General features: G+C 36.4%; 1 protein-coding gene across 4 annotated transcripts in view; it reads left to right on the forward strand.

Moving 5' to 3' along the window:
• The window catches only part of Kcnj3 (potassium inwardly rectifying channel subfamily J member 3), a 183,790-nt gene extending 159,164 nt beyond the window's left edge, over nt 1-24,626 (forward strand). For 3 of the 4 annotated variants that reach the window (XM_060390183.1, XM_060390182.1, XM_060390184.1), the window contains one exon: nt 21,368-24,626. In XM_060390183.1, the coding sequence (XP_060246166.1) occupies nt 21,368-21,954 (587 nt within the window). In that variant the 3' untranslated portion in view covers nt 21,955-24,626. The remainder of the gene's footprint in view (nt 1-21,367) is intronic. The other variant, XM_060390187.1, reaches the window with a different exon arrangement.
• Nucleotides 24,627-26,438: the final 1,812 nt, after the last annotated feature.

Raw genomic sequence — 26,438 nt, forward strand, 5'->3', positions numbered from 1 at the left:
TTCCTATGGGACCCGTCTTCCCCCTTCATCTCACTATAAGAGCATCACCTATCCACCAAATTCTGTCAAAAGGGAGAAAATGAATGTGGCTGAACCTCTGTGGGGTTTATAATTTCTTTACTTTGGTTTTCCTTCTGTAACCGGTTAGAATTTTTAGCATGTGTTTTCCAAGACTTCTTCAATAGAAATCAGTCTTGATTGTGTAATTATCCTACTCTGTATGTAAAAGTTAGGGTTTTTTGTTTTCATTTTTTTTTCAAGAACATGCTTTTACTTTCATCTATGTTTAGTTTTGTGTTTATAATCTTAGAAAAGCAGCAGTGAATTGTGCCCCTGTTTGAACTGTTCCTATAAATTATAGGGAAGTTAATGGGTTTCATTAAAACTCTATTTTTATATCACCAAACCACCATAAGATTGTTGATACTCTGAAAAGAGCCTTGAAAAAAAAACAGTGGCATTAAAATGTACATCATGTATTTCAAACTTAATGTATTTGATCTGATTAGTTGGCTGAGGCCCAGTCATTGCTCCGTCAGCAGATCCAGAGTAAAACAAAGAGACTATAATTAATAAAATTAAATCCAGATATAGAAGCTTGAAGCAGGAGGTGACACTTTGATCATAACATTTCCTCTGATCTAAGCAGAATGCAGGAGCAGTAATTGCTCTTAGTTTCAAGGCACGTGATTGGGTCAGGGATGATTATTCTCCTAGTGCCACTGATGGCTAAGGTTGCTGTCAAGCTGGCTACACAGTGGTCAGCCATCTGTTGAGAAGAAAGTTCTGGAAATAGGTTCAGCTATTATTTTATTTTTATGTTCTTATGGAATTCCCCGGGAACATTTGATAACATATCATTTCCATCATTTTAACAGTAAGAAACTTTTGATAGCCGGCACTCTTTACTAAACACAAAGAGCTGTTAGTTCCTAAGAATTCCATCTTCTAAATACCACTTTCTTCTTTCCTGACAGCTGTGTGCTTGGCCATTGTCTTTCAGTCCTGTTTTCCTCCTGACTTTATCAAATACTTGTCTCTACACAGCAATCAAAAAGCTCTCTGCAAAATACTCTTACTCTTTTGAAGCCTTCAGCAAAACTGTCCCCCCCCCTTACCTCATGGAACAAGACAGGTTTTCAGATGACAAGTACAATTTTCGTTTCATATGCAGATATTTGCCAAATAGTATTTTTGCTGCAGTCAAAGAAAATGGAAAAGTCAAAACTTTTACAATAGATGTAGTTTTGTGTAAGGCAACTTTATTTCCTGGTTATAAAATATTAACCTTTTAATTTTAGCAACAGGCACTGTTCATTGTCTCCCATTTGAAAGAAAAGTCTTGCGATCTTGACAGCTTTTTTAGGACAAAATAAATTATAGCACCTTACTGCCCAGTGTTATTCTGAGGACTTGATTGTGGTGGGGGGATACAGCACCAGGTAAAGAACAATGTGAACATACCGGAGAAAGAACAGTGGGACATTTGTGTGCCTGAGAAGTTCAATTGGGTGATGTAGGAAAGGGCTACAATTGTATCCATAGTATTGATTAGGTTTCCAATGCTTAAAATATCCACACCAAAAAATTATTACCCAATGCCAATAATACTAGCAAAGATTCCTTTCACACTTGGGCTGCCTTAGGGAGACTTACTTTGATTACAATACTTTGCAGGAGAAAAAGGTGAGAGTGGAAACGACATAAACTGTGGAGTATCTTTAAGCAAAAGAGAATTTAAAGTTGTGAAATAGAAATATGAAAAAGAAAACGACCAGTGCTAGGTAGAACCTGTGATAAAGATTCCACTTCCGGTAAGTTTCTGATTCTCTCTCTCAAAAAAAAAAAAAAAAAAAAAAAAAAGCTATGTAATCATCTTTGTTTGAGGGCTATGAGGGTATTTCTCCAAGAAGACTCTAGCATAGGCTGAATATGATGGTTCACAACTTTAATGCCAGCACTAGAGAGGCATAGACAGGGAGAGATCTGTGGGTTCTAAGCCAGCCTGATCCACTCAGTGAGTTCTAGCACAACTAGGATTACTTAGTGAGACACTGTCTCAGGAGAAAAAAGAAAAAGAAAAAAGTCATGGAAAAATTCTAGCATAATCTTATGAGTGTTAGACTTGAGTCTCCTTGAATGTACCTAATATTATTTAATAATAAACTTTATAAAATATGTATTAAACATGGACCAAGTAAAACTGATCGAAATGAGGTTGTGACAGCATATGAATAAATGACCAGAGAGGGAGGGTTTACTTATGTAAGATGGAACCCCTTGTTCAACTTTTAAAACATAGTTTTAAGCTTTTATAAACTAAATGCAGTCATGTGGTACTATAAGAGAGCCTGAAAATGTGCATTGTATAATATTTAAGTGACTTTGACCTCATTTTCCCTCAAATAATTATATTTCCCTGGTTAAGGCAATCAAAAAACTACTACCAATTCAGAAAAGTAAATAATAACTAGAATTTTATTTAATACATTAATATAATCAAGATACTGTGAACTGTGTGACAGCAGGTACATAGCAAAGTAGTCATGCTGTAAAATACATACCAGTTTTCAGGAATAAAAACATGAGTGAGTCATATCTCTGAAAAAAAAAAGATCATTCAAAAATATTTTTCTTCCAGTGTGAGTAAAACTTACAGAACTTTTCAATTATTTGTAGTCATGCCAGAAACCATAATACCCATTGATAAACCTATATTTACCACCTAAGAAATTATGTTCCTAATCCTGATATCCACATCTACTCTTCTGCTGAGATTAGTTTATTACATTGGATGAAATCATGTTTGTACTTGTGTTTTAATTTTCTTTTTATAATTAAATTTTTATTTTTTTTACATTAATTATATTTTATGTGCTTTTTATCTCAGCTGTAGCCTACTCCCTCATTCCCTTCCAATCTCACCCCCCCCCCCCCCCCGCCTCATCTCCTCCCTGACCCTGTCCACCGATAGGGGAAGTCCACTGCCTCTTTCATCCAACCCTATCTTATCAGGTCTCATCAGGACTGGTTACAATGTCCTCTTCTGTAGCCTGGAAAGGCTGCTCCTCCCTCCGGGGTAGGGGTGTGTGTGTCAAAGCGCCAGCCACTGAGTTTGTGTCAGAGACAGTCCCTATTCCCCTTGTTAGGGAACCCACTTATATACTGAGCTGCATGGGCTACATCTCAGCAGGAGTTCTAGGTTATATCTATGAAAGTACCTTGATAGGAGTATCAGTCTCAGAAAATATCCTTGAGCCAGATATCAGAGGGCCTTTGAAAGACTTACTTAGCAGTGTATCAAAGCAGATCCTGAGACTCATAACCAAACTTTGGGCAGAATGAAGGGAATCATATGAAAGAAGAAGGAATTAGTGAGACCTAGAGAGTTCAGGAGTTCCACAGGAGAGCAATGGAACCAAAATATCTGGATGTTTTAATTTTCTAAGTATTATGATTAATGAAATAATCTCCATGCCATCCATGTTGTCACAAATAACAGTATTTTTACCATTTTAATGTTTGAATAGAACTATATTAAATATAGAAATTACATTTTCTTTTCCCATTTACCACTTCTTGAAAATAAAGACTATTTCTCTATCTTTGGTATAGTAGCGTTGTAGTAAAATCCCTTAAGTTGTGGTTTCAGTCATCTCAAGTGATTAAATAAAATTGTTAATGAATTAAAGTGATCAAAAAACTAAATTGCTAAAAAGTGTGACTGTTGGTAAATTTACAGTGAGTGTTTTACTTTATGAACCACATTGCCTAAGTCGTAATTACAGCTAATGAGATACTAAAATGCAGACTTAAATTGTGCACACTAGTTAAACAATGCAGGTCTTGAGAAAGTAATTTAATTTTTTTCTTATTTATGGATTTTGAGGCTCACTTTTTAAAAAAACTTTTAGAAGTCCAAAGTTTTCATATCCCTCCCTATGACTAGCTTAACCTCCTTCTCCATCAGCATTTAATCCTGGAATCATGTCTATCACAATTAAGGAGTGAACTGAAATAGTTTGTATCAAAGTTTATGTTTGGTGTTGACTGTTCTAAACTTTGACTAGTGCATAATATCATGTTTGTTCCACTATAATACCATACAGACATGTTTTAGCTTGCTAAAAATAAGTCATCCAATACTTCTCTCTCTCCCTTTAATTTTGAGAACAATTTATCTTCTTCTTGTCTCCAAAATTAATTTTCTAGAATGTAATTTACTTGGACTAATGCAACACAAATGATTCTCAGATTAGATTCTTTCAATTAATAACATGTAGTTAAGACTCAGTCATGCCTTTTTGTGCCTAAATAGTTCATTTAAAGAGCATTAAGCAATAATTCATAGTGCCTTACACCCCTTCCCTAGTCCATTGATAGGGGAGATCCTCCTCTATTCCATCTGAACCTAGCCTATTAGGTCTCATCAGGATTGGCTGCACTGACTTCTTCTGTGTCCTGGCAAGGCTGCCCCCGCCTCAGGGGTTGTCGAATAAAGAGACAGCAACTGAGTTCATGCCAGAGACAGCCCCTGCTATCAACTAGGAAACCCACTTGGAGACTGAGTCTATGAGATACATATGAGCAGGGGTTCTAGGTTATCTGCATGCATGGTCCTTGGTGGGTTATCAGTTTAAGCAAAGAACCCCGTGCCCCAATATTTTGGCTCTGTTGGTCTCCTTGTGAAACTCCTATTCCCTCCACATATTTCCATCTCCCTTTTCTTTCATAAGATTACCTGCACTCTGCCCAAAGTTTTACTAAGAGTCTCACCATCTGCTTTGATATCTTGATCAATAGTCTTTCAGAGGTCCTCTGTGGAAGGCTCCTGTTCTGTTCCATCTTCTCCTGCTTTTGATGTCTATCCTGTTTGCCCTTCCGAAAGAGGATTGAGAATCTTCCCTAGCATTGTCCTTCTTGTTTAGCTTCTTTTGGGGTATAGATTTTAGTATATTTATTCTTGGGCTAGAGAGATGGCTCAGCCACTAAAAAATGAAGTTTGTTCATCCATTACATTCCTTGAACTCTCCTGACCAACAACTTGGAAGGATATTTCTCATGACTAGTACTGGGGGTTTCATTAGCATAATGGCTCTTGAGGAAAGTTTGTCAGCCCAAGTGTCATAAATTTAAATTCATTTTGTACACTCATAAATACATACATACACACCCACACATACATACCTATTTTTGTATGTGTGTATATATATATATATATATATATATATATATATATAATTTTAATTCTAGGTAAATAAAGATATAATTCCTTAGGGCTTTTTAAAAAATCCTTAGTATTGTTTTTCACTCTTCTTCCTCTGTTGACCTCACTCTCTTCTGACACCTATGAACCACAACAATAACAGTAAATTAGATATACCAACAGGTGCAATACTGGCACACATATTTTGGAGGTATTCAAAAGCTGTCTTCTAGATCTGCCTACTCTACAGGGGCAGAGTCATGCCTGGTACTGGAAACTTAGTCAGCTACCAGGGACTAGTCTTAGAGGAGAACCTAATACTGCCACTGTATTGAGACAGAATAATTCCTAAACATAACACAAGCAATTATCCTTATACCCATAGATTGCTGCAGCTCACACAGGTCCTCAAAGACTTTATTTCTGCAGAAGATAAAGACCATTACAGAAAACAAAAACAAAACAAAATGTTAAAATGCAGAGAAGAATGAATAATGTTGTGCCCAGTCCCAATGAGTACATCTGCAACACATCTCCTGCTCCTAAAGTTCTGAGCACATAACACCATAACAAAAGAGAGTGTGGGAAGATGCTAAGAGCAAGGGGACCAGGAGACCTGCAGTGAGAATCTGTTTGCTAGAAATGACAAGGAAGGCACAGTCCTGATACCCTAAGTCTATGGCTACCTAAACAAGACCTGAACAATGACAACACCAGTAGACAGTCTAATATGGAAGGGGGAAATCATTCAGGGCTCCAGTCCTTGACAAACAACCAAAATTCTCTGGAAGAGTGAGAATTAGTATTCCCCATGGGATGAGGCCCCTACAAAGTGTTTGGACCTGAAATCGTATACATAGAAACAGCACTAAATTGACTCAACAGAGTTATATTTATATACTTACTTATTCAAACATATAGCAGCAGCAAATAATGAAAAAGAGGCCACAACTGTAAAAGAGATTATACTGAGGGCCATAGGAGGGGAGTGGAGCAGTGGCTCTCAAACTTCCTTATGTTGCAACCGTTTAATTTTGCTGCTGCTATGAACTACGATGTAAATATCTGATGTATAGGATACCTTTTTGAATATGTCATTAATTGAATCCTTGCAGACAGGTCATTTTTTTACTTAACAGCTTGGGAGAATGGCTAAGCTACTTTTGGAGTTTACTAAATATTAGTGTAAACATACGACCTTGGTTATCATTTTCTTTCTGATAATGTCAACTTTAAGGGAGTCCCTATGTCTCATCTCATATACTATTAGTTTTAGCATTTCTTATCATTGGCCCACAAAAGTAATTTATATTTTATAATATTGAGCTAAATTAAAGAATGTGTTTAGAAAACTTTCAATAGTTTGACTTTAGGGCCTAGACTCTGTCTTGCCAGAAAATTAAATTCATTCATAAGACATGTACATACATGCTATAACTGATCATTCATTTTACTTTAAAATATATGTGTTAAAAGAACATGTATTTGTGATGATTACTGCGATGTGCCATTTTTACACTTAGAGAAAAAAAAAACTTCTGGACACTGCTTTCTTAAAATTAAAGAGAATTTATCTTTCACTTGGCCTCTAAAAATAGCATAATGGCAAAATTAGAATAAAAATCCCCTGACCTTTAACTGCAAAGCATAGAACCAGAACAACTGCTGAATTGCAAATGTTTATTCAGCTCTGTGCTAAGCCTGCAAGCAAACAAAGTGTAGTTGAATTTCTGCCAAAGGAGATGTTAAAAAAGTAGCTACAGTTGGTGACTGTAAAAGCTGTGTCAGTCTCTATAAAAGGGAAGCGTCATGAGCTAGGAGAAAACAAGTTTTAAGCTGTCAGGTAGAAATAGATGTGTTGCATTATATGAGGCAACTGATTTAGTGATATGAGGGACTGCGTTTCAGCAAAATAATGGATGAGCCAAATGTTGAAGTGTGTATAAAATGTCATGCTGGTTTGGTTATAAGATGGCTTAATAGCTTATTCCAGATAAATTAACTCTAATGATCAACTCTACATCTATATCTACTTGTGTATGATTTCATACTCATATAATGAAAATATGATGTCATCTAATATGACATGTATTACTTATAATGTTGCATTTAATCTATTTTTATATATTGTTTGCCCTTTTCATTAACCTATTTAAGCAGCTTTTGTATAGATGTTTCTGGGTCAAGTTGTTAGTTCTTAAGAAACACAAGTTATTTCATTTTTAATGTGTAGAAATTAATCTAGATTAAAATATAATTGCTGTTTTCTCCATTAATAACCAAATGCCCTGCAGTTTTGCTTGTGACTCTGTCTTGTTGTTATTAAAATAGGCTACTGATAAGTAGATAGAAATCACTGCAAGAGTTATCCTCACCACTATTGCTTAACTTCATTGCTTCTTCCCTTCCTCCTGAAGAACGGAACAGCTGGTTCCTGGTACAGCACTGGAAACTAGGTAGATAATGCAGCTAATGTCTTCACTAGAGAGATTTCTTCCTCCCTCCCTCCCTTCCTACCTCCCTCCCTCCCTCTCTCCCTCTCTCCCTTCCTTCCTTCCTCCCTCCCTCCCTCCCTCCCTCCCTCCCTCCCTTCCTTCCTTCCTCCTTTCCTCCCTCCCTTCCTTCCTTCTTTCCTTCCTTCTTCCATCTTTCTTTCTTTACATTTTGTTTGTATGTTTATTTGTGTGTGTGTTCATGAGTGTACATATGACAAAGCGTAGCTATGGAGGTCAGAAGAAGTCTTCAAGAGTCAGTTCTTTACTTCCAGGGCTGGGTCTCAGGGCTGGAACACAGGTGGTCAGGTTTGGCAACAGGTGCCTTTATTTTTATTTATTTATTTATTTGAATAATCTCTCTGGCCCTCAGAAATCCTTGTACCATCTGAAATTTGTCTGTTGCTGCATGAAGTTACCAAATGCAAGCTGCACCTTAATTTAAATGTCGGTAGTTAAGCTTTTAGATATATATTTTCCATACATATTCTCAACACTGGTATACAGTTTAATCACATTATCAATGAGGACTATTTATTTTTTTTAACTTTCATTAGGTATACTTTATTCACTTTGTATCCCCCATAAACCCTTTCCTCCTTCCCTCCTAATCTCACCTTCCCTCCTCCTTGTTCACTCATGCCCTTCCCCAAGTCCACTGATCGAGGAGGTCCCGCTCTCCAATAAGGACTATTTCTATTTACTGCAATGCATCAGTAAGTTTAGAATGAACAAACGGATGTTGAGAGAGTTAATTTACACTTCATTTCTGCAGTACTTGTAAACAAGGACTACAACAATGCTCTGCAGAAATTAGATGCGCAGTAAGTGAAGGTCAAGACATTTGTAGTTCCCTATGAGTGAGGAATGTTGATACACATGCAGCCATGTCCAGGTGAGTCAGCTACAGGTGGTGCATGCCTGCAATTCTAGCACTCTAGGGGGACAGAGGCAGGCAGAACTCTTATGATTTTGAGACTAGCCTGGTCTACAAAGTTAGTCCAGGACAGCCAAGGTTACACAGAGATACCTGCTCTTGAAAAACAAAGGGGAAAAAATGCTACATAGCTAAAACATAAAAACTGGCAATGATGTAGTAGGAGAGTTAAATGTTTTAGATTTACGCTTTGGATCTGATGAATTGTTGACAGAGAGATTAGCGAAGACATTCTAGTCTTTTGACACAGGGCAGATGAATGGAAAGCAATCCTTTCTATCCTCTGTAAATTTGTCACTCAATAGAGATGTGTGTATATCCTATTATCTTCATGAATCATCTGAGGAAAAGAATAATTCTTCACAGGCACGAAAGAATTACATAATCATATGCATACGTCTGCTTCTGGTATGGCACATATTTTTTACTGAGTGTTAGCAAATATCTGTGCTAAGGTTTTTAACTTATCAAGGCATTTCAGAGTACCTGGAAGATATTCTAGAAATATTTCATTAGTTTTGAAAGTCTTCGTGATGTTAGGCATGACCTTTTGGGGGACAGCTTTCCAGATGGAGATTAATTTAAGCATTTAATTATACTAATTTCTTATAATATTTAAAAATTTTGACCTGTGTTTTGCTTCAGGAGATATTTTAAAAGTCCTACATCCCATCTTTTTACCTAGGTATACTTTTGCCCAAATAATTAATTGCTAATGTCACCAAAAAGACACTCTTCTGTGTTTTTAAAGCTACATATTTCTCACTTTTTTTAAAAAATGCTCTTTTCTTCTATCAGTCTTCTACAGATCATTCTCCAGCCGTAACTCAATTATGCTGCTACACAATGCAAATATTTCAGAAACTAAATCATGTCTTGTTACGAAAAGAACAATAGCAAACCTTGATTTGTTTTGATTCTATAATTGACCAAGCAAGCAAGCATGTTTTAATAGATACTACAAGAAGAAATCCAAAAATAGGTAGGCTGAGAAAAGAGCATTTCCACTGTGAAATTTAGGGAATGATAATCAGATGAAAGTAAACTTGGCAGTTTGCAATGCTTCCTGAGAGGCTGGAGGCGGTGCCTTGTCAGTGTTTCAGAGAAACAAACTATACCAAAGGGAAGGAGCTCTGCTATAGTTAAGTTACATTTCATTACAGAGAGGCAGGTGTGCAGTGGGGTTTGTTTGGTTTCTTTTTTTATTGTTTGTTTTGTTTTTATTCCTTTTATTTATTTATTTTTATTTATTACAATTTATTCACTTTGTATCCCAGCTGTAGCTTCATCCATCATCTCCTCCCAATCCTACTCTCCCTTTGTTTTCCTATGTTCCTCCCCATGTCCACTGATAGAGGAGGTTCTCTTCCCCTTCCATCTCACTCTAGCCTATCAGGCCTCATAAGGAGTGGCTGCATTGTCTTCCTCTGTGGCCTGGTAAGGCTGCACCCGCCTCAGGGGGAGGTGATCAAAGAGCCAACACTGAGTTCATGTCAGAGACAACCTCTGTTCCCCCTAGTAGGGTACTCACTTGTACACTGAGCTGCCATGGGCTACATCTATACAGGGGTTCTAGATTATTTCCATGAATGGTCCTTGGTGGGAGTATCAGTCTCAGCAAAGACCCCATGGCCCAGATATTTTGGTTCTGTTGGTCTCCTTATGGAGCTCCTGTGCCCTTCAGGTCTTTTTATCTGCCCCTTCTTTCATAAGATTCTGTGCACTCTGCCCAAAGTTTGGCTACAACAAAGGGCCTCTCAAAGGCTATACCCAGTAGGGTATCAAAGCAGATGCTGAGAATCATAGCTTGGCTTGTTCTTAGAACGTGTGATAATACGTGCTTTCTCAGACCTTAGGGCAATGTAGGCACCATGATAAAACTCAGATCACCATAATAATAAAAGTAATTTAGTTTGCTTTCAGTTGATTTTCTGAATTGATATGATTATTAGAAAAATATAAACTATTTTTAAAATGACCCTTAGGTTAAGGGGAACTGCAATAAAAGTGTGATGAATAATTTCTTCCAATAACCTACCCTTTATTATTTGGTGGCTAAAATGGTAGATCTATGAGTTGATTATACATACATACATACATACATACTTACATGCACATATTCATGTTGCAAAGAGCTTGGGAATTAGGTGTTATTATCCTTACTACTATCCACATTGTATAGCAGGTAAGGTTCATGTGCTTTAAATAACATGTCATTTGTCTTAAAAGAACAATGTCCAATTTCTAGCCTACATTTCTGTTCTTCTTTACTATTACCCTGTCCTGCAGTGTGTTCAGCATACTTCCTACACATCACCCTCTTCTTTTTTTTTTTTTTACTTTTTTCCTGCTTTATTTGTTTATTTATTATTTTTTCATATGCTTTTCAATAAGAGCATCCACCCTTAAATTCTGTTCTAGAACCTAGACACTTAATCTTTTGTTCACTGTTAAAAACATTTTTTTCTTTTATTTTTGATATTTTTAGAAACAATAAGTGTATTTTAAATATGGCTTGTCAAATCACTTTTTGTGGCTTTACTTCCTTATAAACATAATTAGGTTTATCTGCTTTAATTTTTTAAAACAAATCTGTCACCTTAGTTGAGCAGAATTAGCAAACTGATATCTAAGAAGACATTGCAATTTCACATGTGAATAGAGCCTAGTGTCAAATTGAATGTTTACCTGCAATTGTACTCTATAGGACTGCCTTGGCAGAGTATGCTGGGCTTTAAGACGATTCCATCCATTTGAAAGATGCAGTTTCTGGAAGCAATTTATATCTACTTAATGGCTTTGCAGTATCCCAGACAGACAACAACCTCAGTGTTATTGAGCAGTGGAATACATGGTGTCTTTTTTTGTTTTGTAAACAAGAGTTAACATGAACTTCTTTGGAAAGTATATAGTTTAAATTTAAGTTCATCACAGAGCAATAGAATAGAGAACAAGAAGAGAATGCTGAGTGAGTCCAGCAGTTATTATCTTAGGGGCATTCAGGAAATTCTGGAAATACTTTAAGGAAGAAACAGCAACAGGCCTTATTTAATAATCTGTCAAGCAATATGCAGGGTAGACTGGGAAGTTATTTTGTGACAGCATGCCCTGTATGAGCTTTTAGCTGATACATTTATAATAACAACTTCCAATTTCAAGAAAAGATGAACAATCAGGACTTAAAGAAAATAATGCTTTTGGCTAAAATTTTTATTTTTGTGTTTTGTATATATGTGAATAAAATATGTGTATTCATATGTATGTAAATAAACCTTGCATTTAGGTAGCCTCCATTTGGAGAAACTTCTTTAATAAAATGATCACTGTGTATTAGGTAAACAATTTATATATATATTTAATTTGCCTTCTTCTCAGAGTGTATCTTTTGGATAGAATCCTCAATTTAAAAAAATAGCAAAACTGAAGATTTAAAAAGGCTTATTAGCTATTTTTTCTTTAATATTATATGTTAATTAATGAGCTAACAGACAACCAGTGATATTACATGGGTCTGGCAGCAAAATGATTCATCCATTGTGCAAGTGGCCTCTAGGGCTGATGTGACCTGCTTATCTAGAGACTAGAGTATCAGCTGTATTTATCCTAGAAAATGCTGTTCATAACATTGTAGCTATATCTAAATTTGCTTTTGTTTTATTTTTCTACTTCTGGTATCTTCAAAAATGCAGTAATTTCCCTGAAATATGCACTTAGTAAACTCACCTCAGAGTGCCCCTGTGATGGTGTAGAAAACTGTTAGGCTGCGTAACAATGCCTGATCCACTGTCAAGTATGATGTATGTGATTAATATTATCCCTGCTTTCTTTCCAAAAATAATGATCATTTTAACCAATAGCCAGAGGAACTTAAGCTCAAAACTTCTATTGTAGTTAAATGATGCTTCATTATTTTTTTAATTGTTAAAAATGTACTGGCTTTTTTGGTTTGTCATATATAATTTCCATATGGCATAAAATTAATGGCTACATTAAATAAATATCTAGTACTTATTAAAATGCTTTAAAAAAAAGGAATAACTCATGAGATCATCCTGATGGCTCCAAGGTAAAAGAACCAATAATATTTTAGTTCCTAATGATTATAACAACTAAAAATCAACAAAATAATGGCAGGAACCTTTCAAAATTATACAGCCTAAGTGCTAGAACTGGGATGTGGCCACAGGGTTTAGAGTGAGAATTGTTACTTCCTGGACCTGTAAAAGGGGTCTTTGGTGTTCCTGTATAAATGATCGTTTTTCTCATGCTTCATTTTTGTCTTTGTCATATCAAATTAAATGTCCGTAACAACTAACTCACAGCTTTAATACTCCATACACAGAAATTAAGACGTGGAGTTGAAAATTCACTAGCTACATTCCTAATGCTCTAATATTCTTTCATTCCTTTTTGACTACATAGTGCAACTCGATGAAGAGCCTCAATCCTAGGGATTGAGAACATAACATTCTAGGTCCAGTTTCTTCAGTTCAGCCCTAGTTCCATCATGATTATGTGATCTTCCTAGGACTTAGATTTTAGTTCTAGAATTTGGAGAAGTTGTAACAGTATCAAACTATCAAGTGTATCAATAGCAACCTATCAATAGCAACACTATCAATTATCTCAAACTATCATGAGGATTGGAGTCATAAAAAAGTCTTAGTGAAATATTTGACACATACATCTGCATATATTATTAGTACAGGACTTAAATAATGAAAAATTTCCTTTTGGATGATAGATAAAATAATATTAAATTAAAATCAAAGCTATTCCCACTCTTTCCTAGAAAGCTATGTAATGTGGCTGATCCCTAATGCCTACCTAGGGAAATATTCCACAGAAAACCTTAAGTCCTACTAAAGAACTAGAGAAACTTAAAAGGAGAGAAAGTAAGGAAAATAAAATCATAAAATTTTAACATTTATCCCCCTTCTTCCATAAGATTGTCCAAAGTTTGGCTGTGGTTCTCTACGTTGGCTTCAATCCCCTGCTGGTTGGAGTCTTTCAGAAGACATCCGTGGTAGGCTCCAGTCCTGTTTCCTCTCTTCTGCCACTCCTCCTGTCTATCCTTTTTCCCTTCTGGATGAGAATTAAACATCTTCCCTAGGCTTCTCCTTTAGGTCTGTAAATTTTAGTATGTTTATCCTATGTTATAAGGCTAATATTTACTTATAAGTGAATATAAACCATACATGTCTCTCTGCTTCTGGGATACCTCATTCAGGATGATCTTTTCTAGTTCCATCCATTTACCTGCCAATTTCCTGATTCCCTTGTTCTTAAAAGCTGAGTATTATTCCATTGTGTGAATGTACCACAATCTCTGTATTCATTCTTCGATTGAATGACATCTGGGTTGTTACCAGGTAATGGCTATTATGAATAAAGCTGAAAATATTTGGACAAACCACCCTGTATGGCTGATCATACAACTAGCAGGGGAGAGAAGCAGATGTGGAGACACACAGCCAAACTTTTTACAGATCTCAGGGAGTCTTATGGAAGAATGGGGGCATAAAAGCAGCCGGAGGAGACAGGAGCCACACAAGGAGACTGGAAAAGACCTCCACAAAAGCAAGGCCCAGGGGAGACTGCAGATATTGAAGTATTCATGCATAGAGAGGATCTAGCCCCTCTGCTCAGATGTAGCACACAGAGAGCTCTGCCTCCAAGTGGGCTCCCTAGTAAGAGGAGAAGAGATAGCCTCTGACATGAACTCAGTTACCTGCTCCTTGATCATTTCTCCCTGGTGGGGAGACCAGACCTAGCTGGCACAAAGAGGAAGAGGATCCAGGCAGTCTTGACAGGACCTGATAGGTTAGGTTCAGACAGTAGGGGAGAAGGACTTACCCTATCAGTAGACTAGGGAAGAGGGATAGGTAAGGAAGAGGAAGGGAGAGTGGGATCAGGAGATGACAAAAGGGGCTACAACGGGGGTACAAGGAGAATAAGTTGTAAATAATAACAAAATGTAACTTTATGGATACAGGACTTTACAAGTATAGTGAGATGCTACAACTCCTATAGCGGGAAACAGGCTGTTGGCTGCTCCTTCCCAGATAGGTGCTTCTGAACATTGTTGATGCAGTGTCCAAGGTCCAGTGTTCACATAAAAAGAAGAGGGGCACTGCTCTACTATAAAAAGTTAACTCTGATCACAAAAACCTGAGATATGAGAGAACATACTTGAGAAGATGAAGACAAGGTAGATTAATTTGTAAGTTGTACAACTAGCTATCATTGCTTAGAGAGCCCTCTAAGTTGCTTCTACCTTAATGAACTATAGACAACAAAATACTGTTATGACTTTACTTAGAGGTTGGAAGTGTAAGTGTTTTTTAGTGATTTAGTGACTTCTTCGCTAATAATAATTAATAGTAATAATTTGTATTTGATATGCATTTGAAAATCTGTGGTATTGTCTGGATGAAAGTGAAATTTCAGTGGACTGGTAATAAAGAAAATCAATGTCAAAAGCCATTAGCTATTGTCAATTATTGTCTACTTTTAGACATTTAAAATATTTTAAAAACTTTTTATAGAAATTTTTTTCATCCAACATTTTTTTTTTGCATTTTCCCCTCTCCCAACTCTTTACAGATCCCCTTCACCTCCCTATCTATTCACCCCATGTTGTTTAGTTCTCTGTCTCTCACAATTCACAATCAATCCATCAAACAAACATCAAAACATGGAAACCACAGTGGTCTTATTGTTAACCAAGAAACTAACTGAAACTGGTATCTGCTGGCAAAGGGAAAAATCAGTTTTCTCCAGTGGAGTTCCACTGGGTATATCAACCACACTTCAGGAGAGACCAAGAGTGGCTGACCCATAAAACAAATTCCATGTTTTTGTGATGTTGTTTTATTTTTGATTTTTCTTTTATCTCCACTTTTTGTTTCATTTTATTTTGTCATTTTCTTTTTTGGTCTAAAAATGATTTTAAGTCATGTTACTCATAGCCCCACCTTTTAGATTTTTTTTCTCAACATTTTCTTTACATGTGTTTCATGGGTGGGTAGACTCAGTGTGAAGACTTGTTTTCCATGAAAAGGACTTTCAGTAAGTGAATGAGTAAATCTATCACAGCTTCAAATGTATGGTAGCAAGAAAACTATCTAGCACATTAGCTTTTCTTTTTCTGTTCTGTCTATATTTCATTGGCTGTAAGAACACATATGGGATAGCCATGTCTACACAAATCATAGTTCTAAAATTTATTCTCACTTTGGGATCTTACAAATCTAAATTGAAATATGGATAATAATTAAGAAGCTTTCTATATTGGATGACAGAAAAATAACTATGATTCACTTTCCTTGCTTTAGACAATGAGCCTATGTGTAATTGAGAACCCACTTCATTTGCAAGATTTCTCCCAAACTGATGTCCCCCAAAATAAAATGCTAACTTTAATTGAGGAATTTTAAAGTAGTTATAATTAAGATTTCTAAGAATATGCATGTATTATAGTAGCATCCTTCCTTTTAGAATGCTGAATCTTTTCATTACTTTTTCTCATTCGGACTATTTAAAAATAAACCATGCTTATTTCATGCCCGAAGATACCAGCTAATTTAAAGTAATTGCAGGTAACACTATTATTCAAAGGGTACTATGTGAGTGCACCTCTCAGCTGGCGAGATGACTGTTTGCATGTTTTAACCAGATTACAGACTGGAACAAATGTGGTGAAAATCAACACGCGCTCATCCCTGTGGAAACTGGAGAAGCAGCAGATGCTGCTGCTGGAAATAGCTGGGACTTATGCGTCTTTGGATGAAAAAAACATCTTGTGAAAAAAAAAATGATTTGTTCCATGCATTGATTCACAGATTAAAAAGGGTATATGTTATTGTTTAATGTGTTTTATTCTAGTAGCATTATAAATTTAGAATGGTAAATGCAATGCAAATGACCTCTTTGGCATTTCCTATAGCAAATCCTTTATTTACCCTAGCCCAAAGTCATGTGTCCAACCTAATTCAATGTTCGTGAGAAAACAAGTCTAGATTTTGAGATGAAAATGAGAATTCTTGGTACTATTACAAGTCCTTAATTAAACTGCCAGACTATGGCTATCCCAGTAATTGTCTATTGTTTCCTCTGGCAGAGAGAGGGCCTGCATAAGTCACAGACAGTGGGCAGAACAGGATTAAAAAAGGCACGACCACATGACCTCGTACAAGAAGAGTTATTGCGTTTATAGCATTTGTCCTTCTGAATGAGGTTTGAGCATCTTCCCTAGGGTCTTCCTTGTTTAGCTTCTTTAGGAATAGAGATTTTAGTATGTTTATTCTATATTATATGGTTAATATCCACTTATGAGTGAGTATATACCACGTGTGTCTTTCTCTTTCTGGTTTGCCTCACTCTAGATGATCTTTTCTAGTTCCCACCATTTGCCTGCAAATTTCACGATCGAAGTATCGAAGAAGAGGCCAAGACTCATAGCCAAACTTTGGGCAAAATTCAGGGAATCTTATGAAAAAAGGGGGAGGTATAAAGACCTGAACCTGAAGTGGACAGGAGCTCCAAAAGGAGACAAATATAGCTATAAAAACTGAGCTCTGCGGGCCCTGGAGTGACTGATACCCCAACCAAGGACAATGCATGGAGAAGAAAGAAAACTGAGGCTCAGATGTAGCCCATAGACTCAGTCTCCAAGTTAGCTCCCTATTTAGGGGAGCAGGGACTTTCTCTGGCATGAACTCAGTGTCAGGTCTCTGATCACCTCCCCCAGTGGGGTGCAGCCTTGCCAGTCCACAGAGGAAGACAATGCAGCCAGTCCTGATGAGTCCTGATATGCTAGGTCAAATAGAAGGTGAATAGGACCTCCCCTATCAGTGGACTAGGGTAGGGGCATAGGGGGAGATAAGGGAGTGTGAGTGGGACTGAGAGGAGACCAGGGATGGGGCCACAGCAGGGATACAAAGGGATACAAAGTGAATAAATTGTAATAATAATAAAAAAAAAAAAACAAAGAGTTGCTGTGGAGACAGAAAAGGAAGTGAGGGTGAGGGGTCAGCAGGAACAGTTAACCACATTGGTGACTGTGTTTTATCAACATGCCCAAGCAAAAGATAAACAAGCAAGCAACAAAACCAAAAAAAAAAAAAAAAAAAAAAAAAAAGATTATCTGTGATAGAGGTGGTCATTCAGTGTTGTTTTCAGGGTTTACTCTGACTATTGAAAGTACTTCACAAAGCTCATGGCTACAACTTACTTTAAGACTTCTGCTTTTTCATAAGATTCCCTGCACTCTACCCAAAGTTTGTCTCTGAGTCTCAGCATCTGCTTTAATACCCTGCTGGGTAGAGTCCTTCAGATGCCCTCTGTGGTAGGCTCCTGTCTTGTTCCTTGTTTTCACCCTCTTCCCATGTCCATCCTGTTTCCAGATATTCTTTTGAAAGAATAGGGAGACAGAAAGACCTGGAGGGGAGTGGAGCTCCACAAAGAGAGCAACAGAACAAAAAAATCTGGCTACAGAGTTCTTTTCTGAGACTGATTCTCCAACCAAGGACCATTCATGGAGTTAACCTAGAAGCCCTACACAGACATAGCCCATGGCAGCTCTGTGTCCAAGTGGGTACACTAGTAAGGGGAACAGGGGCACTCTCTGATATGAACTCAGTGGCTGGCTTTTTGATCACCTTCCCCTGAGGTGTGGGGCATAGCCTAACCAGGCCAAAGGGGAAGACAATGCAGTCAGTTCTGATGAGACCTGATAGGCTAGGGTCAGATGGAAGGGAAGGAGGACCTCCCCTATCAGTTGGAAGGGGTATGGGAGGAGAGGAGGGATGGAGGGCAGGATAGGAAGGACTTGAGGGAGGGGACTACAGCTGGGAAAATAACTAAATTGTAAATTAAAAAATAATTAAGGACTTCTGTTTTTTTATAGTTTTCATTACTTTATTAAACCTTTATAATATTCTTTCAAGGACAAACATACAGCCAAGGATGCTACAGTAAGGAAGTCTTATTTTTATGAGAGAAGTTACAAGGTAAATCCAGGTGCTGTCTTCATTGATGCTTATTATTATTCTTGGAAGTCAGAAAATATTTATCCCCTACAACTACCACAAATGCAGCAAATCACCATTTGATTCCTTTTAGTAATGTGTTCATGAAAGTAATATTGTTTGCAAAGGTGTCCTTGTATCCCCAAGCCTCATTTTAACCCATGGATCCCTCAGCCCTCATGCAGTAAACTTTTTCTGAACCGTTTCTAATGGTGTCCCTCAATTTTCCACTGTCTGTAGTCTGGGAGTTGCAACCTATCATGTCCATGTCCATTGGCCATGTCTGACAGCAATCTGACCTTTCAGAACATTCAACATTCAACCTTCCTATTTTAAGACTACTTAATTCACAATAGTGTTTCCAGAAATCTTAGGACAAACTTATACAGCTACCGGAGGTTCAGAAACTGACATCATGAGCATGTGACCTGACATATAGTTCTACTGACCCCTACTTGTGGTAAAAATGGAGTAAGAAAGTTGGTTTGTTTTAAGATAAAGTGGGTTTGGGGAGAAATATCATCACTTCGCTATAAAATGCGTTAATGACAGTTTTGAAATCATACAAAAAGGCTTTGTAACTTCATACAGAATATTTATTCTTCTGGGTAGTTTATTCTCAAATTTCTCAAATAATAGTGAGTAAATAAACATATCAGGAGATTCAATTTTTATCTTTTACTATGAAATATCAATCCAATATTTTCTTACAAATTATTTAGTAAGGAATTATACATATATTTGGAATACAGAATGTTCTATTAGTGTGTGTAAACCTAGAAGTAACTTTTTGAATTGATTTAATTAGCTTCATATGTGAGTATTGAGGGATGTTCCTGAAAAAAATATCTATTAAAATTGTGATATTTTTTGTCACTATGTATTCAAAATAGTGACACATATGTATCATTTCAGTGTTAAAGTGATGATTGGATTTGGACTTTTAACTAAAACATTAAAAAGTAGAAAGGGGGAGGAAGGTATGGAAGGAGGAAGGAAGGATGAGAGGGAGGGAGAAAAAGAGAGTGAGAATGTATATGAGAGAGAGGAGAGAGAGAATGAAAGAGGAGAGATATAAAATTATACTGATACTTTTATCTGCAGCTTATTAAATGTTTCCCCATAAGTTCACACTTAATGTCACTGAGCCCTACGTTGCTTATCTTTATATTAAATGAAGGGTCAGGATGAAGCAAGGACTCCTAGCACCGTGACATGGACATTTATTTTCTGTATTAGACAGTTTTAATCCATTATGAAATATGGCATATCATGATGACTCTGAAGTACCTTGTGATGTTACATAGCTGATAGCGATTACTTGGTAAGATTTTGGACGGATTCAATGAAGGTTTTAATTTTTCTTCAATGTGGCTTTTTAAATGACAGACTTTAACCCTAATTCTCTGTAACCCTAATTCTCTGTATGTGATTGCTTTTCAGGTAACAGAAGGGCACAATATTTCTGTATTCAAACTTTTGCTGGGGTTTAAAGCAACAGAAATCACCTGTGTGATGCACACAGTTGAAAGAAGATATATGTGCATTGTTCATTAGATATCACTTAGTTCTTAAGGGGGAATGTCACTTCTACGACTTTACATTTTAATAGCAGAAAAGTTTGATAGCAAAAAAGTCAGGAAAGGAATGGCTTTACTCCTCACAGAAAATCATATCGTAATTCACATAAGACTGAAGTCTGCTGTATGACTTTAAATTGTAACTATATTTTCAAAAGGTGAATATTCAGAGATGTATTGATTTGATAATAACAATGTAAACAAATTACATTTGAAGATAGCAAAACTGGGTACTTCAGAGTACCAAGAGATGCATTGTATTCAAGCAACTCTATATATAAGTGGCACAATTTTTATATCTGATATCCAGCATTACTTCCAGAAATATTTAGAGCAGAAATAGAAAGTGATATATTCAAGGCCAAATGTACCTATTTTGCCCTCATAATTTCTACAGTCTTAACCAAAGTTCATTCTGACCTTATAACTCTAAAAAGCAGATCTACCACATTGACTTGGCATTATCCATCCTAGAATTTTCTGTTTTGGTTAATTTAACAAGTACTTTAGAGAGAGATCTTGGTGTTTCTATCTCCCCTTGCTTGTTGTCACTTACTGAAGAAGGAAAAAAAATGAAATCTTATTTATTAAAAGCCGATTACATGATTTGTTAAGTTTCTATAGATAACTTTTTATTCCTTGCTCATAGAATGAAAGTCTTGGTGTGTCCATATGTCACATTACATGAGATGACTCAGGCTTACAACTTTTTTACCTTTACAGTCTGGTACAATTTGGATTCAAAGCCAGATGTATTTGGCATGTCACGTTGCTTCTTAAATAGTAGAAATAATCACACAGTTGTTTTTTTCTTTTTTCTTTTTTTTTTCCTCTAGCTCCCTCCAATAAACAAGTGTTCTGAAGTTAGTCCATATAGGTTTTATACCTGATTTGTGAATAATAGACTATGGAACATGTGAATCTGAGCCAGTGCCTCATGTGTTTCTGTGGAAGAAAAGTATATGTACTGCAGACTTACCACAGAGTAAAACTTTAAAACTCTCATACTGCATGGCCTACTTATATGAGTTACATGACCTGTTGGGCAGAATTGATTCCTGCTTTTTTTTTTCCTGCTTCCAATGTGCATAATTCATCACAGGGTTTCTTTCTACTTGCAGGCATGACTTGTCAAGCTCGAACGTCATACACTGAAGATGAAGTTCTTTGGGGTCACCGTTTCTTCCCCGTCATTTCTTTAGAAGAGGGGTTCTTTAAAGTTGATTACTCCCAGTTCCATGCGACCTTTGAAGTCCCCACACCTCCGTACAGTGTGAAAGAGCAGGAGGAGATGCTTCTCATGTCCTCCCCTTTAATAGCACCAGCCATAACCAACAGCAAAGAAAGACACAATTCCGTGGAGTGTTTAGACGGGCTGGATGAAATGAGCACAAAACTTCCATCCAAGCTACAGAAAATTACCGGGAGAGAAGACTTTCCCAAAAAACTCCTGAGGATGAGTTCCACAACTTCAGAAAAAGCCTATAGTTTGGGTGATTTGCCCATGAAACTCCAACGAATAAGTTCGGTTCCGGGCAACTCTGAAGAAAAACTGGTATCTAAGACAACCAAGATGTTATCTGATCCCATAAGCCAATCTGTGGCAGATTTGCCACCAAAGCTTCAAAAAATGGCTGGTGGACCTGCCAGGATGGAAGGGAATCTTCCAGCCAAATTAAGAAAAATGAACTCTGACCGCTTCACATAGCAAAACACCCCTTTAGGCATTATTTAATGTTTTGATTTAGTCTTAGTCCAATATTTGGCTTACAAGATAATCCTCCCTGTGAAATATGAGAGGTCTATCTCCCTCCAGCGAGTATATGAGAGAACTCTTCATTCCAGTGTTACCGTGCAGAACATGAGTTATGAAGGGAGGCCACCATAAGGAAGTTGTTAGTGGGCATGTATTATCACACCAAGCATGCAATAATGTGCAAATTTTGCATTTAGTTTTATGGCATGATTTATATATGGCATATTTATATTGAATATTCTGAAAAATATATAAATATATATTTGAAGTGGAGATATTCTCCCCATAATTTCTAATATATGTATTAAGCCAAACATGAGTGGGTAGCTTTCAGGGCACTAAAATACATACATACATACATACATACATACATACATACATATGCACACAATACACTTATATATAACATACCCATACAAACATATATATCTAATAAAAATTGTGATGTTTTGTTCAAATTTGTATTTCTTGTGCATGTTTACTTTATTAGACTAGGGAGGCTGCTGGCATTGAGTATGAATACCAAATATTTTAGCCTTAAATTATTTGTTATTTAATAATCTGATTTAATGTTTTCTGCTGTTAAGATCATGGGATCTTTCAACTGTACTTTATCCTGAAAGATTAGCAGAAGGTTGTGGTGTTTATGACACCATGGAGATATCACTATTATGTATTTAATTTGTAAATTTTAGAGTGTGCCAGTACCTGGCATACATCATTAAACTTTTCTTATGATTTTTAGACCGCACTAGAACTTGGGGGTGGGGCGAGTAAATAAAAGTTGATCAATTCGTCAATTAGACTTTTCCTAGACCAGCTAATACTGGAAGCCAAATTTGTACACAGTTTAATAAAAACGTGAGCTCTGAACAAATGCTGGATCATTGGAATAGTTGAGAGATTATTTTGAATACTTCAGGCTGTGTGAAATTTACAGGGTAATGGGTGGCTATTTCAAAATGAGTTGTTTGCAAAGTTTTCTTTTTTTTTTTCCGGAATTCTTGTCATCTGTAACAAGACCTGTAGATCTTTTGAGAGACATGACAGCGCAAAGAAATACATGATAAATGCTGGTGTTGAATATGCCTAGGAGAGACTCTTTTATGTCGCCTTCTTGTTTATGGCATTTGTTGTGAAATGAGAGACTTCTTCCTCATCTGGAGCACTTACCTCAGGTCTGTTACTAGTAATTTAACACAGATCTGAGAGAAATTAAAATTGAATGAATTGACAATGCTTTGTACACTCAGGATTTTTTTTTTTTGTTGTTTTATTTTGTTTTGGTGTTGAACAATTATTTTTATTGATGCCTTGGATCCCTGGCCTCCAGAATAATTTTAGCAGTACTATTTTCAACCGTCAACATCTGGTCGGTATCAAACATGATCGGTAGTACACATTTAGCACAAAGGTTTAGAATGAAAAATATTTATTTTTTGAAAAATAAAAAAATAATTACTTCTTAGCAGACTCGTATGCATTTTCCTATACAATTTCTCTGAAGTTTTCAATCCAACTTAGCCCAGAGTTAACTCACTTCTCATCAATATATAAATCACTGATGGATGGTTTGAGCACACAGTATTCCTTATTGCTTGCCAATCCTGTGATAACTTTATTAGAGACAAATTATGACAGCTGCAGTATATCATCCATTATATCTTCTGGCTACCTCTGTATCAACCAAATTCTGTAGGTGCAAACACATAACAGGGAATTACTACTGGAAAAATGATCAACTTTAGTATCCATCCACTGTGAATAGAGCAGTTGCCCTACCCCTTGATCACCAATTGTTCTTATCTGCCAGATGAAGATGATGAAATATCAGTGACAGGAAATGGGGACCAGTCGGTATGGTCTGCTTAGCAGTGGAAGAGGCTGCAGAGATCATTTCGTCCAACACCTTAAAACTATACAGAGCCATAAACCCTTTGGAGAGTCATTTTAATTTGTTTTTGGTATTGTGAAGAAGAACCAAAAACAAACTCTCTGAATTTATTCATTTAACAAAATTTTTTGCATGCCTTCTTTGTCCTAGGCATTGTTGTTTTACTTTTGTTCCTGGGGATTTGACATGTACACTGTATCAGCAGAAGAGTGTAGGGAGAGAGAATGAGGGAGAGGGAGAAAGGGCAAGGACAGGGACAGGGTTTCAGAGGAGAGCATCCAGTAGTCAATATTTCAAACACGAGTATGAACACAAGATAGAAATGGAAATGACTGTGGGCTGTTAACTATTCATAAGATGATACGTAGAGAGTTGGTTAATGTTTAACATTAGGACTGAAAACTTAATGATATGAAAAGAACCAGTGTTGCCAAAATTAATCAATTTGAGAGAACAGTACACTTTTACCTTTTCCACACACGTGTGGGAACAGTATGACTTCTGCATGTACTTGCAGTTTAATCCCTATTTCCCGGTTGGTCATAGGATCCAGTCTGCCCAGGAAAATTGCAGTTTATACCTGTTGTACTTGTGGAGTTATTAGTAGCCCTCTCTTTGCTTACTATTATGTCCTGGTTTGGATGATATATGGTAAAGTTTTGTTGACACTAACAAAATTATCAAGTCTAATATATTTGGAAAAAATAAAGAATTGCTTTACTTCTCCTTTTCTTGATTTTCTTTTTTTTTCCCCCACAGATCGTTTTGGGAAATCCATTCTGCTATCACCTGTTTCTATCCTTAAGTACTTCTTAAAAAAGAAGTTTAGTCTGCGCATGACATAACTCTTAGGTTTGAAAGTTAGGCATTTTATTGAAAGCATAACATACAAAATACACATAACAATTTCCACTTCATAATTTGTCAGAACTAAAATAAAAAGAAGTGAAAGTCAGTGTATGCCAATATGCTTTCAGATCACCTGTTTAGTGGCTATTGGAAAAGAAATATCTTATTTAATAATTGGAAACAAATGTGTTCCTATCATTTTGCAACACAGTTTTGGTTATAGTAAAGTATATAATTTTATCAAGATGTTGACAAAGCATCACCATTTTGCTAATGTTTATCTTTAAGCATTTATATTTGCAGCAATATATAAATATACTCATAAATATATGGAAAATTAGCTGAAGATATTTCATCATTAGTTTTATTTAATCGTATATTAAATAAAATATTTTAAATTCGTATATAGCTTTACAACTTATCAAAAGTATTCTGTTACCCCATTACCAAAATATCTTTTAGTCTGGAAAGGAATGCATGATGATATCTAATGCATGATTTCTACTAGAGGTATATTATAACACAGCTGACTTTTAATACTTGTATTTGGAACATTTCTGGTATTTTTTACTATGAAGAAAGTTCAGTTTGGTTGCAGAGGATGTCTATGAACTCTATTTCTCAATCTATTCTTGAATTATATTTTGCATATTAAAGTAGTGTGAAACATATTTTCTAGCAGCCAATCTATAATTGTTTACATGTACAAGGATATTTGTGTTGCAAACATATAAATTCATGTATTCAGTACAGAGAGTTTACTTTTTAAAAATACATTCAAATTTTGGAGCACCAATGGACTTAAATTTCAAAGCATCACCGTAATTTCTTTACTTTACTACAGTTAGTGAACCAGACATCTTCATATAGTTTGTGGCTTTCTTTGAAACTTACTTTTCTCATACAATACATTCCAACCACAATTTTCCCTCACTTCCCTCTTTCTAGCCTCCCGCTCCACCTCCCCTCTCCACAAGATCAACTCTTCCTTCCCACTTCCCTTCAAAAAAGCATAGGCTTTTTGCAACCAATTGCATAACAAGATACAGTAAGGTAGGCCACAAACCCTTATATCAGGGCTAGGTGAAGCAACCTCTTAGGAAGAAAAAGGTCCCATGAGCAGGCGAAATACTCAGAGACACCCTCTACTCCCACTGTTAGGAGTCCCACAAAATCACCAAGCAAAGAAACATTGCACATATGCAGATGCCATAACACAGACACATGAAGGCTTTATGTTGGCTGCTTTAGTTTTTGTGAGCCTTTATGAGCCCTGTTGAGTTGATTCTGTGGGCAGTGTTCTTCGGGTGGCCTTCATTCACTCTGACTCCTACCATTCTTCCTCCCCCTCTTTCATAGAGTTCCCCAAGTTATGAGGGGAGGGACCAGAACCAATAATTTATGACTTATTTCCTAATGCTGTAATCTGATCTACCAGAAGATCTTGCTTGTAAATTACTTTATTGTACCTCTTAATGGATGAGCTGTTTCAGCATCATGAAGCTGCTAATTAATAATGTTGATTTCTCAGGATCTGATTGGTGAAACCTTCAAGAACAACTTATTGCATATTAAGTGCTTTTAAAAGCTGTGGTAAGTAGGGAAAGTATCCCTTTCTTTATTTTCTTCAAATAAAAAATATATTAATATTTGCTTACTTGGTTCACCTAAAAATATTCCATAGAAGGAATTG

Source organism: Meriones unguiculatus, chromosome 8, assembly GCF_030254825.1.
Source record: "Meriones unguiculatus strain TT.TT164.6M chromosome 8, Bangor_MerUng_6.1, whole genome shotgun sequence".
Lineage (NCBI taxonomy): Eukaryota > Metazoa > Chordata > Mammalia > Rodentia > Muridae > Meriones > Meriones unguiculatus.